This window comes from Hyla sarda, chromosome 6, assembly GCF_029499605.1.
Source record: "Hyla sarda isolate aHylSar1 chromosome 6, aHylSar1.hap1, whole genome shotgun sequence".
Lineage (NCBI taxonomy): Eukaryota > Metazoa > Chordata > Amphibia > Anura > Hylidae > Hyla > Hyla sarda.
In genome coordinates, this window is record NC_079194.1 from 116,726,073 (window position 1) to 116,745,945 (window position 19,873).

The window sequence follows — 19,873 nt, forward strand, 5'->3', positions numbered from 1 at the left end:
TGTGGAGTCTTGGTTCATCTGCACCCCTGCACTGTTGTAAACGGCCATGGATGTGTAGCTAACCCATGGCACCCCCATTAATCACCAGAAAGGGGTAGATGCTCCTTTAAAGGGGTACTCTGGTGGAAAACATTTTTTTTTTAATCAACTGGGGCCAGAAAGTTAAACAGATTTGTGAATTACTTCTATTAAAAAATCTTAATCCTTCCAGTATGTATCAGCTGCTGTATAATACAGAGGAAGTTCATTTCTTTTTTTTAATTTCTTTTCTGTCTGACACCTCTGTCCATGTCAGGAACTGTCCAGGGCAGGAGACGTTTGCTATGGGGAATTGTTCCTGCTCTGGACAGTTCCTGACATGGACAGAGGTGTCAGCAGAGAGCACTGTGGTCAGACAGAAAATAAATTAAAATAGAAATGAACTTCCTCTGTATTACAAAGCAGCTGATAAGTACTGGAAGGATTAAGATTTTTAAATAGAAATAATTTACAAATCTGTTTAACTTTCTGGCACCAGTTGATTTAAAAAAAACAAAAAAAAACGTTTTCCACCGGAGAGTACCCCTTTAAGATAGCATTCAACACAGTGCCACCAATCACACACTGAGGATAGGCTGCTGATGTTATAGCCTGGAAATCCACGCTAAGCTGCCTATAAACTCTTATTTCAACTGCCAGACACATATTCTAATGTATGCATCGGGGGAACATGTCATGGTCACTGTGGCAAAAATTTTATTAAAGGGGTACTCCGGTGGAAACTTTTTTTTTTTTATCAACTGTAACTGAAAGTTAAACAGATTTGTAAATTAGCGTATAGATGAGTAGTTCGGCACTGCTAACTTCTGAACCTGAAAGCGGGTGGACACTAAGTCGCTGTAGCGGAGTGGGGATACGGTGGTGCTCAGACTGACGTAGAATATACCATCAGTGCATGAGAAGACAAAGAAAAGTCGGCACTCACCGGGTTTCCAATTCAGCAGATTTTATTGCACGTTGCTCACAGCCATAGTATAATTCTCGGGGAGACGACGGATGGTACAAGGGGGGTACCACAGAGAGGCGACACCTGTGTTTCGCACTTAGTAGTGCTTCAACGGGCCTGTTGAAGCACTACTAAGTGCGAAACACAGGTGTCGCCTCTCTGTGGTACCCCCCTCGTACCATCCGTCGTCTCCCCGAGAATTATACTATGGCCGTGAGCAACGTGCAATAAAATCTGCTGAATTGGAAACCCGGTGAGTGCCGACTTTTCTTTGTCTTCTCATGCACAGATTTGTAAATTAATTCTATAAAAAAATCTTAATCCTTCCAGTACTTATTAGCTGCTGAATACTACAGAGGAAATTCTTTTCTTTTTGGAACACAGAGTTCTCTGCTGACATCATGAACATAGTGCAAAAAGGGCCTGCTGGGAGCTGTAGTTATGCAACAGCAGGAGGCAGACAACCACAACTCCCAGCATTCCCTTATGGGCATGCTGGGACTTATGGTTTTGCAACAGCTGGAGGCACATTTTTTCTATGGAAAAGTGTACCTTCAGCTGTTGTATAACTACAACTCCCAGCTTGCACAAACAGCTAAAGTGCATGCTGGGAGTTTTAGTGGTGCATCTGCTGGTTGCATAACTACAACTCCCAGCATTCCCGTTGGCTGTTGGTGACTGCTGAGAGTTGTAGTTTTGCAACAGCTGAAGGCACAATGGTTGTGAAACTCAGAGTTTTTTTTTTACCTAACTCAGTGTTTCACGACCGGTGTGCCTCCAGCTGTTGCAAACTACAACTCTCAGCAGTCACCGTACACCATGCACCGTACATGCTGGGAGTTGTAGTTTTGCAACAGCTGGAGGCACACTGGTTGTGAAACACTGAGTTAGGTCACAAACTCAGTGATACATAACCAGTGTGCCTACAGCTGTTGCAAAACTAAAACTCTCAGCATGTACAGTCTGTCAGCGCATGTTGGGAGTTGTAGTTTTGCAACAGCTGGATGTTCCCACCCCCACCCCCCCCCAATGTGAACGTACAGGGTACACTCACATGGGCGGAGGTTTACAGTAAGTATCCGGCTGCAAGTTTGAGCTGCGGCAAATTTTCTGCCGCAGCTCAAACTGCCAGCGAGAAACTACTGTGAACCCCCGCCCATGCGACTGTACCCTAAATATACTACACTACACTACCACAAAATAAAATAAAGTAAAAAACACCACATATACACATACCCCTACACAGCCCCCCTCCCCTCCCCAATAAAAATGAAAGCGTCTGGTACGCCACTGTTTCCAAAACGGAGCCTCCAGCTGTTGTAAAACAACAACTCCCAGTATTGTCGGACAGCCGTTGACTGTCCAGGCATGCTGGGAGTTTTGCAACAGCTGGAGGCACCCTGTTTGGGAATCACTGGCGTAGAATTCCCCTATGTCCACCCCTATGCAAGTCCCTAATTTAGGCCTCAAATGCGCATGGCGCTCTCACTTTGGAGCCCTGTCGTATTTCAAGGCAACAGTTTAGGGTCACATATGGGGTATCACCGTACTCGGGAGAAATTGTGTTACAAATTTTTGGGGGTATTTTCTGCTTTTACCCTTTTTAAAAATGTTACATTTTTGGGAAAACAAGCATTTTAGGTAAAAAAATTTTTTTTTTTTTACATATGCAAAAGTCGTGAAACACCTGTGGGGTATAAAGGTTCACTTAAACCCTTGTTACGTTCCCCGAGGGGTCTAGTTTCCAAAATGGTATGCCATGTGGGTTTTTTTTTTGCTGTCCTGGTACCATAGGGGCTTCCTAAATGCGGCATGCCCCCAGAGCAAAATTTGCTTCCAAAAAGCCAAATGTGACTACTCTTCCTCTGAGACCTGTAGTGCACCAGCAGAGCACTTTTCATCCACATATGGGGTGTTTTCTGAATCGGGAGAAATTGGGCTTCAAATTTTGAGGGGTATTTTCTGCTATTACCCTTTTTAAAAATGTAACATTTTTGGGAAAACAAGCATTTTAGGTAAATTTTTATTTTTTTTTACATCTGCAAAAGTCGTGAAACACCTGTGGAGTATTAAGGCTCACTTTATCCCATGTTAGATTCCCCGAGGGGTCTAGTTTCCAAAATGGTATGCCATGTGTTTTTTTTTTTTTGCTGTTCTGGCACCATAGGGGCTTCCTAAATGCAACATGCCCCCCAAAAACCATTTCAGAAAAACGTACTCTCCAAAATCCCCTTGTCGCTCCTTCCATTCTGAGCCCTCTACTGCGCCCGCCGAACACTTTACATAGACATATGAGGTATGTGCTTACTCGAGAGAAATTGGGCTACAAATACAAGTAAAATTTTCTCCTTTTACCACTTGCAAAAATTGGGTCTACAAGAACATGCCAGTGTAAAAAATGAAGATTTTGAATTTTCTCCTTCATTTTGCTGCTATTCCTGTGAAACACCTAAAGGGTTAAAACGCTGACTGAATGTCATTTTGAATACTTTGGGGGGTGTAGTTTTTATAATGTGGTCATTTATGGGGTATTTCTAATATGAAGACCCTTCAAATCCACTTCAAACCTGAACTGGTCCCTGAAAAATATCGAGTTTGAAAATTTTGCGAAAAATTGGAAAATTGCTGCTGAACTTTGAAGCCCTCTGGTGTCGTCCAAAAGTAAAAACACGTAAATTTTATGATGCAAACATAAAGTAGACATATTGTATATGTGTACCAAAAAAAATGTATTCGTAATATCCAAGCAGAAAGCTTCAAAGTTAGAAAAATGCTAAATTTTCAAATTTTTCATAAAATTTACGGATTTTTCACCAAGAAAGGATGCAAGTTACCACAAAAATTTACCACTATGTTAAAGTAGAATATGTCACGAAAAAACAATCTCAGAATCAGAATGATAACTAAAAGCATTCCAGAGTTATTAATGTTTAAAATGACAGTGGTCAGATGTGCAAAAAACACTCTGGTCCTTAAAGGGGTACTCCGGTGAAAACCTTTTTTCTTTTAAATCAACTGGTGGCAGAAAGTTAAACATATTTGTGAATTACTTCTATTAAAAAATCTTAATGCTTCCTGAATTAGCTGCTGAATACTACAGAGGAAATTCTTTTCTTTTTGGAATGCTCGCTGATGACATCACGAGCACAGTTCTCTCTGCTGATGTTATTATAATAATAATAATAATAATAATAACGCTTTATTTCTTGTTGTCCTTGGTGGGATTTGAACCCACATTCCCAGCACTGCAAGACAGCAGTGCTAACCACTGAGCCACCATGCTGCCCTTAGCATACATCTGCTATGCATGGTTGCTAAAATGGACAGAGATGTCAGCAGAGAGCACTGTGCTCGTGATGTCATCAGTGTTCCAAAAAGAAAGGAATTTCCTCTGTAGCATTCAGCAGCTAATAAGTACTGGAAGGATTAAGAATTTTTAATAGAAATAATTTACAAATCTGTTTAACTTTCTGCCACTAGTTGATTTAAAAGAAAAAAGGTTTTCACTGGAGTACCCCTTTAAGGCCAAAATGGGCTTGGTCCTGAAGGGGTTAAGAACTGTCCAGAGTAGGAGAAAATCCCCATAGCAAACATATGCTGCTCTGGACAGTTCCTAAAATGGACAGAGATGTCAGCAGAGAGCACTGTGGTTATGATGTCAGCAGAGAGCTCTGTGTTCCAAAAAGAAAATAATTTCCTATATAGCATTCAGCAGCTAATAAGTACTGGAAGGATTCATATTTTTTAATAGAAGTAATTTACAAATCTATTTAACTTTCTGGCACCAGTTCATAAAAATAAAAAATAAAAAGGTTTACACCGGAGTACCCCATCAATATTACCTTGGGGGAATAAATAAAAAAAACTGTGAAAAATGTATTGTGAAAACTGGTTTCATCTTTTCACAATTCACTGATCATTACAAACTCTGTTTTGCTGTCTTTATAGGGTTACTGCATCAATCCCAGTAGGGCTGCTGTAGCTCATTCTGTTACTGAAGCACCCTAAGGCTAGGTTCACACTGCGGAATCTCTGGGCAGAAAATTTCCGCCCGGAGATTCCGAGTGCGGCCATCAGTCGGCGCAAGGACCGCGCGGACACTGCAGTCTCCAATAGACTGCAATGTGTTCCACGAGTATTTCCGCCTGAAGAATGAGCAACGCCATTCTTCAGGTGGAAATTTTTAAGCAGATTTTTCTTTCACAAATTCCGAAGTGTGAATTTGTGAACGGAAACCCATTCACTGCACTATACATTTTAGTAAGCAGAATTTCTGCCTGCAATTTCAAAGCGGAATTCCGTAGTATGATCCTAGCCTTACAGTCATTGGCACAGTAATGGGGTCACTGTGTCTGCCATCTTCTATAGCAGTGTTTCCCCACCAGGGTGCCTCCAGCTGTTGCAAAACTACAACTCCCAGCATGCCTGAACAGCCTGCGGCTGTCCAGGCATGCTGAGGGTTGTAGTTTTGCAACAGCTGGAGGCACCCTGGTTGAGAAACTGTTCTATAGACACTCAGCTTGGTAATGTTATTTTCAATTTCCTAAGGCTAAGTTTCCACTATTCAAAAGGAATAGGACATATAAAGGAAGGACTTATACTTCTCCTCCCTTATGGATCCACTTCTGACTTTGGCTCAAAAACTGCAGTGGCAGATATCCAAAAACTGCCAGAAAAAAAACCAAGTGGAAACTTAGCCTAAGGGATTTTATAATTTCCTGAAAGATAATCTTAAGAACAATTTCACATTTCTGTCCATTCAGAGCAAGAACAGATATTATGTCAGACAACCCGTAAAAGCCCAGGCTGAGCGCTGATCAATATCCTACTCCATAAATGAATCACTTTAACAACATCAGGAGGGATCAATCGCCAGCGTAAAAACCACTGACTGATGGTCACAATTAAAATGATTCACTAACAATTACCGGCATGAGGAGCACATGAATATTTCAGCAGGACAGAGTTAAATAAAGAGATATTAATCCACTAAACTATCACACCTATCATTTACATTGCGGGATGGCAGCAGGACATTACTGCACACCCTCTGGTAGCTGACCATCCTTATCCAGAAAAAACTAAACTTTACTCTGGCATCCAAGATACCAGAAAGTTTGGTAATCCAGAGCGTTTTGTGTCAATTATTTTATTGTTGGTTTTATTCTTATATTCTTTATTTTTATTACAAGTCAGTTACATTCACTTTAGCAGAGCTTAGCAGCAATACCAGACACAACCTGTGGGCACGTGTGGTGCTGTTTCTGGAAGAAAGCAGCCATGTTTTATTTATCCTGAGCAACCACCTTAATAATCCCCCACCCAAGCCCCCCGATACACCCCTGGAAAACATTTTATTTAAATCAACTGGTGCCAGAAGGTTAAACAGATTTATAAATTACTTCTATTTAAAAAGCCAAATCCTTCCAGTTCCTTCTACAGGAAGTTCTTTTCTTTTTGAATTTCCTTTCTGTCTGACCACAGTGCTCTCTGCTGACACCTCTGTCCATTTTAGGAACTGTCCAGAGTAGGAGCAAATCCCATAGAAAACCTATACTACTCTGGTCAGTTCCTAAAATGGTGTCAGCAGAAAGCACTGTTGTCAAACAGAAAGGACATTCAAAAAGAAAAGAACTTCCTGTGGAGCATATAGCAGCTGATAAGTACTGGAAGGATTAAGATTTTTAAATAGAAGTCATTTACAAATCTGTATAACTTTCTGGCACCAGTGGATTTAAAAAAAAAATGTTTTCCAGTGGAGTACTCCTTTAATGTCAGGAATGATATAATTAGAAAAGATAGATCAATAGATCAAAAGATTGACAGTGAGAAAGAGATAGACAGGCTGACATATAGATAGATCTTGTTGCTAAGCAGCAGACTAACCATAGTTCATGCAAAATGTCAATAAGGAACTGCACCCTTTGTAAAAACAGTGTATGGATCAGCCTGCCACTCTTTAAAGGGGTACTCCGCCCCTAGACATCTTATCCCCTATCCAAAGGAACGCAGGGGTCCCACCACAGGGAACCCCTGCGTTCTTCTGCACACTACCCGACATTCTGAACTTTTCGTTCAGAACGATGGGTCTGGGGCCGTGACTTTACACCACGCCCCCCTTGTGACATCATGTAACACCCCCTCTATTCATGTCTATGGGAGGGGGTGTGACGACCAACTAGAGGTGGAGTACCCCTTTAAGCATCCCAGTGGTTAATGAATTGCTGGTTAAAGGGGTATTCCGCACTTAGACATCATATTCCCTATGCAAAGGATAGGGAATAAGATGTCTGATCGTGGGGATCCCGCCGCTGGGACTCCCCACAATCTCCGTGCAGCACCCAGCATTCTGTGCCGGGTGCTGCTTCATTCTCAGAAGCACTGGGTTTCCGAGACAAAGACGTGACATCATGCCATGCCACACCCCCTTCATTCATGTCTATGGGAGGGGGGTGTGAGAGGCTTGGTGTATGACAGTATTCTACTTAGGGGCCTGGTGTGGCAGTATTATATTCAGGGGCACGGTGTGTGGCAGTATTATATTCTGGGGCACAGTGTATAGCAGTATTATATTCTGGGGCACGGTGTGTGGCAGTATTATATTCTGGGGCACAGTGTATAGCAGTATTATATTCTGGGGCACGGTGTGTGGCAGTATTATATTCAGGGGTACAGTGTGTGGCAGTATTATATTCAGGGGCACGGTGTGTGGCAGTATTATATTCTGGGGCACAGTGTATAGCAGTATTATATTCTGGGGCACGGTGTGTGGCAGTATTATATTCAGGGGTACAGTGTGTGGCAGTATTATATTCAGGGGCACGGTGTGTGGCAGTATTATATTCTGGGGCACAGTGTATAGCAGTATTACATTCTGGGGCACAGTGTATAGCAGTATTATATTCTGGGGCACGGTGTGTGGCAGTATTATATTCAGGGGTACAGTGTGTGGCAGTATTATATTCAGGGGCACGGTGTGTGGCAGTATTATATTCTGGGGCACAGTGTATAGCAGTATTATATTCTGGGGCACGGTGTGTGGCAGTATTATATTCAGGGGTACGGTGTGTGGCAGTATTATATTCAGGGGCACGGTGTTTGGCAGTATTATATTCTGGGGCACAGTGTATAGCAGTATTACATTCTGGGGCACGGTGTGTGGCAGTATTATATTCTGGGGCACAGTGTATAGCAGTATTACATTCTGGGGCACAGTGTATAGCAGTATTATATTCTGGGGCACGGTGTGTGGCAGTATTATATTCAGGGGTACAGTGTGTGGCAGTATTAAATTCAGGGGCACGGTGTGTGGCAGTATTATATTCTGGGGCACAGTGTATAGAAGTATTATATTCAGGGGCACGGTGTGTGGCAGTATTATATTCTGGGGCACAGTGTATAGCAGTATTATATTCTGGGGCACGGTGTGTGGCAGTATTATATTCTGGGGCACAGTGTATAGCAGTATTTGGGTCATACTGGGAACAATGGATTTACATTCTACACAGTTCTGTTGCTCGTTTTACCCTGTGATTTAAACAATGAATTACAGTAGATCACTTACATAAAGAAACCACCCATGTGACTCATGGTCTCGGATGAGGTAATTCTCCAAACATATAGGAAATGACCTGATTGGTGGGAGGGGGCTCCTCATAATGACATCATCATTATCATCAATCATTTCTAATCTAATGTGCTCCAGTGCTCAACTTAGATGGGAGGCAGCATACAAGAACATCTGGGATGAGGAAGGAGCTAAGAGGGGACTAACATGAGGACAACTAAAACACAAAAAAAAGCTTTAGAACTACAAATCCCATCTGTATCCTGAAAGGTACCGGTGTGGTAGCATCAAACGATGCCTGAAGAAGACCCTGTTTAATTTCAGCTATAGGAACATTTAGAAAATACATAATACATATGGATATGATATATATATATAATAAAGAAAGGCCATGATTGTTGTAATGACAGACAGACAGATATCATTAGCTGTTTTTTTACATTTTGCTCTTACTGGACCTTGAAGATAGTGACATTTTGTCGCGTTACCACAGGCAGACACAGACAACAGACAGACGGGTGCACTTACGACAGTGACAGACTCATATGGAATCTCTGCCGCAATCCTCGGAACATGACAAACGATTTAGGAGGAAAGGAACGTGTTGACAGTTCGCAGTATGGCTTCTCAAAGCCTCCAGATGGACACTGGCATGTGAAGCCTCCTTCTGCCAAGTTAGTGCATGTCCCCCCATTTCTGCAGACACCGGGTACGCAGCGTCCTGAGCTACTGTCCACTTCACAGTTGTCACCTGCAAAGAAAGAGACACAGAGAACATTTAGGATCAGTCTTCACTGCTGCAGGTCATAAAGCTTTATAAAAAGTGGACAAAATATATTTGGACACTGTTGGGTGATGTTAAGGTGCTTCCCATCTCTTGGCTTAATCTGCACGTGTGCCCATAAAATGTACTTTACTTCTCCAACCCTTTAGGAGAGATGTGTGGCTGGGAAGAGACCTTGCTCTGCAATGATCTCTAATTTCCTGCTGAAGAGAGACTGAGCTAGCTAACAGCTATGTCTAGAAAGTTGGGTTTGGGCCTGTAAGTTGAGGGGGGTGGGGTGGGGGGGACCCTTAGCTGTATGCTGACTGGTTCTCTGTCATGTGGTACAGGCAAGCTCAGAGATCTTACTCCAAAGTAGCTTCTCTGCTGAGAAATTGTTAGAGGAAGCTAGCTAAAGGCAGCCCTGGGACAATGCCAGCTCTTTCTGAGTTACCTGTCTAAGGTAACTCATTGCATTCACACCACGTTTTTGCAATACAGTTCCCGTATACGTTTTCAATTTGAAAACTTATGGAACCGCATTGAAAACTGTATGCATCGACGCTCCATTGAAAACTGCATGCCAAACAATGCATCAGGTTGTGTCCGTTTGACATCTTGTACGGTTTTGTCCATTTTTTCCCGTACCCAAAACAGTAGCCTACCACGGTTTTGAGTCCGGGTGGAAAACCGTATTGAAACCGTATACGTTTTTTTTAACATGGGAGTCAATGGGAAACATAGAGAACCGTGTGCGCTTACAGTTTCATCCGGTTTTCACCATACGGTTTATGACTTTGCAGTTTTTTTCTTGGAATTTCAATCAAACAAGTGAAATGTTATTCATAATGGAATGAAAAGTAAAAAACGTATACTTTTTTTCTTAAAAAACGGATGCAACCAGACATCATTTTTCAAACAGTATATGGGTTAACATTTGTACACACATTTTGATACAGTTTAGTCAGGTTTTGAGGAATCCTTTTTTCATCAAAAACCTGATACAGGAACTGTATTTAAAAAATGTGGTGTGAATGCAGCTTGGGTGTGTCACTTGTTCCTGATAAGATTTCCATCCACGGATTCTTGCTAACTAGTCCTGATCTATGAGTGGCTGGAGAGAAGATGAGTTCTTTAGGTTTGCACCCCACTGAAGGGAACTGTAGCACTGGAATGACAAGTCGAAGTGTTCCTACCTCTGAGCTTTACCATGATTTAGTTACAGCCTGTTTAAAAGAGAAAGAAAAGGTACTAGTGACAAAGGAGCTGGAGTATAGAAGACCAGCTTTAATGACCCTAGAGGCACTAGATGCAGTAGGTTACCCTGCCTTTTATGTTTAAGAACTGGGCCTTCCTTGTGGACAATATTGCTGAACTTCAGTAATGCAAACCATTAGTTGTTTACTAGTTACACCTGTATTTGGCTCCCATATTGCACACACCCATCAATGGCACCCCAAATAAAAGTCAAGACACATACACAGACTGGTGCCCTTGAGTGCAACCGACCTGTTACTACATCAGCCTTCGCAGTGTGTGGAGTTCCAGTGGAACCTTCCTGCCCACTGAGACCACTGAGATCCAGATAATCCATGACTACAAGCCTCCGCTATCCCACATGAACAAAGCTGTTTCACTAAAAAGCCAAGAACAGGAGTGGAATGAGTGATTTTTTTTTCTACACCTCCAGGACACCACAAACACATCCTTTGGCACCTCTGTCCCTGCTCCTCTGGTGATGTTCCAAGCACACTGGAGCCTCAGTGATTGGTAGCAGTGTCGGAACATCAGCAAGCTCTTAGGATCCTTGCAAGACAACCTACCGATTTAGAATTAGGTCACATTATCTTTTGTGGGATAATGTATGAATTTATTCAAAACCATTACTTTCTGGTGACTACTCTACCTTTTCAATGCCCTGCCACTCTTCTTAACAGCTATGAATGAACAAGCTTTATACAGCCAAATCCATATCTGGAAGGGAAAACTCCAGGATAGGACTTCACACATACTCATGCAACACAAATTCTACAAGGACAAGAATTTCCTCAGATCTTAAACTCTACAATATATAACAAATGGTATGTTGGTCACAAAATGATTTTTGGTATAAAAAGTAGTATACAATGTGCAATGTACAAATATACTATTCTATGGCATTCTATGCCTTTTCTTCCATATTAGGTTAGTCTGACCAATATACAACTGTATTCATTATATAAACACAATCTTGAGATGATAAACGAAAAGAAGGAGAGATAAAGTCCGGCAGTGCAAGAATAAGACGTGTGGGAACAGGTGTGATGTGGGTAGTCCTGGAGTTCCTGCTATATAACGTAGGGTGCGGTGGTGCATAAATCTGAAAGTGTATGAAGGCAATAGCGAAAAGAAAAACAAGGATTGCACTCACCATCCAAACCATAGTTTATTCCATGGTGTCAGGCATAACAAGCTGGTGTGAGGGTGGAGGCGGGGAGGGTTGGGACCGGGACAGACTGTTTCACGCCACTAAGGCTCTTCTTCCAGCCAGTATACGACATCGAAGAAGAGCCTTAGTGGCGTGAAACAGTCCGTCCCGGTCCAAACCCTCCCCGCCTCCACCCTCACACCAGCTTGTTATGCCTGACACCATGGAATTAACTACTGTTTGGATGGTGAGTGCAATCCTTGTTTTTCTTTTCGCTATTATATAAACACAGAATGGTTGTCTTAAGTGTCAGCCATATTTTTTTTTTACTTTATTAAAAACATATGCTTTGGATTATTTAATATAAGATAAAAAAAACAATAAAAAGTTACTACATTGCAGTTGCCAAATGACAGGATCTGCAGATTCACCATCTTAACAACATCCCAGCTACTGAGCAGAATAATATACTTTCCACCAAAGCTTTATTCCAGAATTACTAAAATCTAGTGCCACCTGTAGGTGGGTACCTTATTCAACTAGACTTGGTTGCTTTTATTCTGACAACTGGTGGGGTTTCTTAACTCCCGGACCTAAACAATTCTAACTTTTTAAATGGAAAGTGCTAAAAGCTTCTAATATAAGTTGTATCGGAGCTCTTATAACAAACCCACCTCACTGTGTGGGCAGGACGGCTCTTTAGCATCTGGATGTAAAAAGGAATGTTTTCTTTCACTGACAGAAAGTAAAGATCTTGAAAATGTTATGAAATGCTAAATATATTAGGAAGTTACAGAACATCTGATTTCACAATGAATACTCTATGTTGACATAAAGCCCTTTAATGATGAGCGGAGTTTCACCCAGGCACTCAGAATGGCACTACCGTATATACTCGAGTATAAGCCAACCCGACTATAAGCCGAGGCCCCTAATTTCACCCCAAAAACCCAGGAAATGTTATTGACTCGACTATAAGCCTAGGGTGGGAAATACATCATCCCCCCCGTCATCATCCAGACCCCCGTCATTAACACCCTCATCATCATCACCCTGTCATCATCACCCTGTCATCATCCAGACCCCCGTCATCATCACCCTGTCATCATCCCCCTCCCCTCCATCATCACCGCCTGTCAATCCCTTCATCAGCGGTCTTCAACCTGCAGACCTCCAGATGTTGCAAAACTACAACCCCCCGCGCATTCCCGGACAGCCATCGGCTGTCCGGGCATGCTGGGAGTTGTAGTTTTGAAACATCTGGAGGTCCGCAGGTTAAAGACCACTGCGGCCTTCGTCATCATCCAGACCCCTCTTTAGTTTTCTACTCACCTCCCCTCGGCGGGACGTTAGGGTGAGCAGGTCTGGGCCATCTATGCTGCAGGGACCGTCCGGTGGGGAGGGTTAGTCATTCCAGGCTGTCCATCTTCACCTGGAGGCCCTCTTCTCCGCTCTGGGCCGGCCCCGGACTAGTGACGTTGCCTTGACGATGATGCACAGGGACGTTCATGCGCAGGGATGTCCCTGTGCGTCGTCGTCAAGGCAGAGTCACTAGTCCGGGGCCGGCCCGGAGCGGAGAAGAGGGCCTCCAGGTGAAGATAGAAAGCCCAGAACAACTAACCCTCCCCACCGGATGGTCCATGCAGCATAGATGGCCCGAAACAGCTCACCCTTCCTTCCCACCAAGGGGAGGTGAGTAGAAAACTAAAGGGGGGTCTGGATGATGACGAAGGCCGCAGTGGTCTTCTACCTGCGGACCTCCAGATGTTTCAAAACTACAACTCCCAGCATGCCCAGACAGCCACAGGTGGAGAGTTCACTCGAGTATAAGCCGAAGGGGGCATTTTCAGCACAAAAAATCGTGCTGAAAAACTTGGCTTATACTCGAGCATCTACGATACTTAAGCAGTAACGCCACTTAAGACACTTAGCTGCAAAATGGCCTGCTTCCTGAGTCTCAGTTGTGTTCACTTATCTATCAAGGCTGGTACCTGATTACAGCCAGACACACCCCTGAATGTAAGTAACTATATACCCCTAAATATAAGTAACTACAGTATGGCCCTAAAAGACTCCTTATACCTGTCTCATTTGTTACTACAAAAAAAACTGATTATTATGTTTAACAAAGTTTATTTTTAGTGATGGCATGAAGTGTGGCAGTGCCCGGCAGGACAGAACAAACACTTGTTTACGCCTCAGGTGGAAATGACTGATACAGTCTCTAAGGGCCGAGTATATAAGAATTCATCTCCGCTTCACAGCTAGCTGGCATCGCTATCAGTTCACGTAGCCCCATAGGAGGCAATTTCTTGGGCATACGGTGGAATGTACAGCTCCTGGCAAGAGTCATCTTGTAAGGCTTTGCCATTAACCCCTGACTTGCTAGAAAAAAGAAGGTACACATAAGCAGCAGAGTCTTACACAGTCTGCAGATGAGCAAAGTGTTAATGTGCCCTTTGAGGGTAGCAAAGAAGGAAGAATATTGTGTCTTTGATGCCAGTGACAGATGGTATAGATAGGAAGCCCCTCTCCTTCAAGGAGACTTTGCTTTCCTGTTTGAGTTTAAGAACAAAGCATCTTAGAGGTTGTGGAATACTTAGCTTTGGTATAATGATACCAAAGGATTATCCACCCGATGAAAAAAAAGTAATTAAGTGGCTCAAATGACATAAAAACCTTTACTCACCTCTCAGATTGTGCAGCAAAAGAGGTCCGGTGAGTGCCTTGGCCACTGTTTACTAGCTGCAGACATGTGGCCCCTGCAGCCTCAGTGGTCACTGCTGCCATCCCTACTCAGCAATGGGAGCCATGATTCCACACGACTGCTGAGGCCACTGATTGGCTGCGTCGGTCAAATGTCGTCATCTAGTAAACAGACTGTGAAAATCACTGTACCTTTGGCGCTGGACTGCATTTGACTACTTTATCCTTGGCCTTTTATTACAGTCCCTCTGGTCATAAATGGGGCAACTGCTTTACAAAATACAGTGGTCACTAAAGTATACAATATAATATTACTTGGTTCTAGGGCGACCATTGTATGTTGAGACAATAACTCTATGGAAACCTTGTAACTTGTTCTGAAGCCCCAAGAGGTTATCCAAAAAATAGGAAAACATTTGCATAAAAGAAAAACAGGAAGATGACAAATACAGATAAAGCAAGTCCTTACATATAAAAGTAAGAAAGATGTGCTGGGAGCTGTAATCACTGTCTATGTAGAGGACAGGAGATTCTTCAGGGTCCTGTACAGTACACACAATGTCCTAAAAAAGTTATGGAGCCGGCCTAACATGGTGTCCAAAGGAGCAGCTAACCCTGGCACAGGTAAAGAGTACAGAACATGTAATACCTCCCTGTACTGTAGGAGGCGCTACCAGACACCAGTCAGTGCATGCACTTCAGTAATACAGGGGTTTTACCAGTGAAATTCGCATTCTGATTTGTCAGTTCTTCCGGCCATTGACAAGTTTCACAGATCTGGACTGTCCATCGCATTTTATGGTGAATATGGTTACAATCATCCAGAAAAGACTATTGTATGTAGAAAATATTGTATGTTCAGCCAATTGTAAGTTAAGGGATCACTGTATTAAAGGGGTATTCCGCCCCCAGACATTTTATCCCCTATCCAAAGGATAGGGAATAAGATGTCTGATCGCGGGGGTCCTGCTGCTGGGGACCCCTGCAATCTCCCTGCTGCACCCGGTGTTCGTTTAGAGCGCCGGAGGCTCGTGACGTCACAGCCACACCCCACGTCCGTCACACCTCCTCCCATAGACTTGCATTGGGGGGCATGACTGTGAGGCCACCCCGAATCGCCAGTCATCCGGCACAGAGTGAAGTTTGCTCCGTGCATCGGATGTCTGGGGAGTCGCAGCCAAGATCATAGGGATCCCCAGCAGCGGGACCCCCTCGATCAGACATCTAATCCCTTATGCTTTGGATAGGGGATAAGATGTCTAGGGGCGGAGTATCCCTTTAAGGACTCGCTATATATATGCAATTGTCTAACTCACATTGCTGTTTTTACCGCTATTTTAGGTTCACAGTACAGACTTCTGCCCCCGGTTTCATTACATTAGGAAATACCAGATAATACATACATTTGGACTCCAGATAATACCAGCGCCTGACAAAAGCAATTACAAATTTTAGCAGGAAATAGGCAATTGGCCTTTAACTAACCCTACGGAGATAATGCTTCCTCTAAATGTGCTCCATTCATTGGAATTCATTTTCATTTCCACCGTGTTCTTCTTTGCTTTCCAAACTGGTACTTGCACAATGTGATTTTGAACACTATATCAAGTAGCAAAGTTTGTTCTGTCACCTTTCATAATACAAAGAGTTTCCCTCTAAAATAACAAAAAGACCCTGGTAAATCATTTCTGAGTTACCCTGGTCACTTAGTTAACAGATGCAAGGACAGCTATTAAGAACAGCCATTACCGAAACTGGGGAGGGGGGCTGTCATAGAGCTTTCCACCTACTCTGAAGTCGGTATAGAAGTCAGAATTGTTAAAGGGATACTCCAATGAAAACCTTTTTTTCTTTTAAATCAACTGGTGGCAGAAAGTTAAACATATTTGTAAATTACTTCTATTAAAAAATCTTAATCCTTCCTGTACTTATTAGCTGCTGAATACTACAGAGGAAATTCTTTTCTTTTTGGAATGCTCTCTGATGACATCACGAGCACAGTTCTCTCTGCTGACGTTATTATAATAATAATAATGCTTTATTTTTGTTGTCCTTAGTGGGATTTGAACCCAAGTCCCTAGCACTGCAAGGCAGCAGTGCTAACCACTGAGCCACCATGCTGCCCTTAGCATACATTTGAAATGCATCTGCTATGCATGGTTGCTAAAATGGACAGAGATGTCAGCAGAGAGCACTGTGCTTGTGATGTCATCAGTGTTCCAAAAAGAAAGGAATTTCCTCTGTAGCATTCAGCAGCTAATAAGTACTGGGAGGATTAAGATTTTTTAATAGAAGTAATTTACAAATATGTTTAACTTTCTGCCACCAGTTGATTTAAAAGAAAAAAAGGTTTTCACCGGAGTACCCCTTTAAGCAGGCTCATATCCAACTGATCTTGGTGTCAGTATTCACTGAGAATGGGAATTATATTTATATAACCCGAATTTTCATCAGGATAAATAGAGCTAAATGTGTACGGAGTTCACGTATGTAGTGCAATAAGTCAAAGTTTCATATATCAATATGGTCGTTGTTAATCTTATTATTAGAGCAGCAACGATTAATTGATATCAATAAAAATCCATAACGGGATTAGTTGTCGACAAATCCTGTCATTGACTAATTTAGCTTTGATTTGTTGTTAAAGGGGTTATCCAGGGAAAAACTTTTTATATATATATATATATATATATATATATCAACTGGCTCCAGAAAGTTTAACAGATTTGTAAATTGCTTTTATTAAAAAATCTTAATCCTTCCAGTACTTATGAGCTGCTGAAGTTGAGTTTTTATTTTCTGTCTCCAGGCGGCACTGCACTCCGCCTGCTCCCCAAGTCGGAATATGAAGTTACAGTGCTGTGATGTCATATTCCTCGCCGGGAGCTCTGACTGGTCGGCACTGATTGACCAATCAGAGCTCCCGGCGGAGAATATGAAATCACTGCACAGTAACTTCATATTCCCCGCTGGGTGCTGGCCAGCAAGGGGGGGGAGCGGCGGAGCACACTGCAACCCTCACCTTCGTTCGAGGTGCAAGCACCATAGTTAGGACATAGTGTGATCTAAGAGAAGGTCCTTTTCCTTACTTTGCTGGACAGTTTTGCTTTAAATGATAAGTCAGTGTTTCCCAACCAAGGTGCCTCCAGCTGTTGCTAAACTACAACTCCCAGCATGCCCGGACAGCCTTTGGCTGTCCGGGCATGCTGGGAATTGTAGTTTTGCAACCGCTGGAGGCACCCTGGTTGGGAAACACTCTGCCAAGTAATAACAGGGGCACGGGGGAAACATAAAAAACCTTGTTCACTTGTTTTTATTTGCCTATTTTTTAAATATTTTCCCCCCCGATTCATCAATGAATCGGTTCATTTATCGGCAAGGAATCGATTGTGCAGCCCTACTTATTATGAGTTCTGAATGATAATAAGATTTATGATAAGCATTGTGCCGACAATCTTGGTGTTTACAGTAAACGACTGTATCTGTTCCAATAGTAAGAATTAATCATGAATGAGAATGCAGAATGTATGCTGGTGACCAATATGCATGCAAATGTTTCATCTTAGGGCTCCTTGCTGCAATCGAACAACCGTTTAGTTAAAGGACAAATATTACAACATTCATCAGATCGGGGTAAACCTGTTTGTCTATGCCTTGATATATTTCTAAAATCAAATTTTCCAGACTCATAAAGTTCTTCCCAGTATGTTACATATTACAAAGGCAGCTGGAAGAATGAGAACAATTAGTCTGCTTAGATGATATGCAAATATTTCCCTTTTTAAATGTTTCTTTTAGCACAAAACCATTTCATACTCTAAAAGCTTCAAACATTGTTTTCCCATGCCAAACACAGCTAGGGAAACAACACTGCCCCCTATGGATTAGAACACAACTACTATAATACTGCCCCCTATGGATTAGAACACAATTACTATAATACTGCCCCCTATGGATTAGAACACAAGTACTATAATACTGCCCCCTATGGATGAGAACACAAGTACTATAATACTGCCCCCAATGGATTAGAACACAAGTACTATAATACTGCCCCCTATGGATTAGAACACAACTACTATAATACTGCCCCCTATGGATTAGAACACAATTACTATAATACTGCCCCATATGGATTAGAACACAATTACTATAATACTGCCCCCTATGGATTAGAACACAAGTACTATAATACTGCCCCCTATGGATTAGAACACAACTACTATAATACTGCCCCCTATGGATTAGAACACAAGTACTATAATACTGTCCCCTATGGATTAGAACACAACTACTATAATACTGCCCCCTATGGATTAGAACACAATTACTATAATACTGCCCCCTATGGATTAGAACACAAGTACTATAATACTGCCCCCTATGGATTAGAACACAACTACTATAATACTGCCCCCTATGGATTAGAACACAACTACTATAATACTGCCCCCTATGGATTAGAACACAATTACTATAGAACTGCCCCCTATGGATTAGAACACAACTACTATAATACTGCCCCCTATGGATTAGAACACAAGTACTATAATACTGCCCCCTATGGATTAGAACACAACTACTATAATACTGCCCCCTATGGATTAGAACACAATTACTATAATACTGCCCCCTATGGATTAGAACACAAGTACTATAATACTGCCCCCTATGGATGAGAATATAATCCCCATAGCACTGCCACCTATGGATGAGAACATATCTACTGTTATATGATGTACGACAATATAACTGCTGTAATGTAATCCCCCATGAATACAAGAATATAACTACTTAAATACTGTCCTGTATGTACAGAAATACATCTACTATAGTACTTTTCCTTATGTAGAAGAAAATAACTACTATATTACTGCTTCCTTTTTAAAGAAAATAACTACTATAATATTGCTCTCTATCTAAAATAATGAAACTACAATAATACTGCCTCCTATGTAAAAAAATACAATTACTATAATACTGCTCCTATGTGTAACAATATAACTTCCATAATTCTGCCCCTATGTACAAGAATATAACTACTATATTACTGCATCCTATGTACAAGACTATAACTAATATAATACTGCTCCTATGTACAAGAATATAACTACTATAATACTGCATCCTATGTACAAGACTGTAACTACTATAATACTGCTCCTATGTACAAGAATATAACTACTATAATACTGCTCCTATGTACAAGAATATAACTACTATAATACTGCCTCCTATGTACAAGAATATAATTCCTATAATTCTGCCCCTATGTACAAGACTATAACTACTATAATACTGTCCCTATGTAAAAGAATATAACTCCTATAATACTGCCTTCTATGTACAAGAATATAACTACTATAATACTGTCTCCTATGTACAAGAATATAACTACCATAATACTAACCCCTATGTACAAGAATATAACTACTATAATACTCC

At 41.9% G+C, this 19,873-nt stretch overlaps 1 protein-coding gene across 1 annotated transcript in view; it reads right to left on the minus strand.

The window, feature by feature from the left end:
• CELSR3 (cadherin EGF LAG seven-pass G-type receptor 3) overlaps window positions 1-19,873 on the minus strand; it is a 191,015-nt gene that overhangs the window by 62,352 nt on the left and 108,790 nt on the right. The window contains 1 exon segment of the mRNA XM_056524795.1: window positions 9,081-9,303. Within this exon segment, the coding sequence (XP_056380770.1) occupies window positions 9,081-9,303 (223 nt within the window).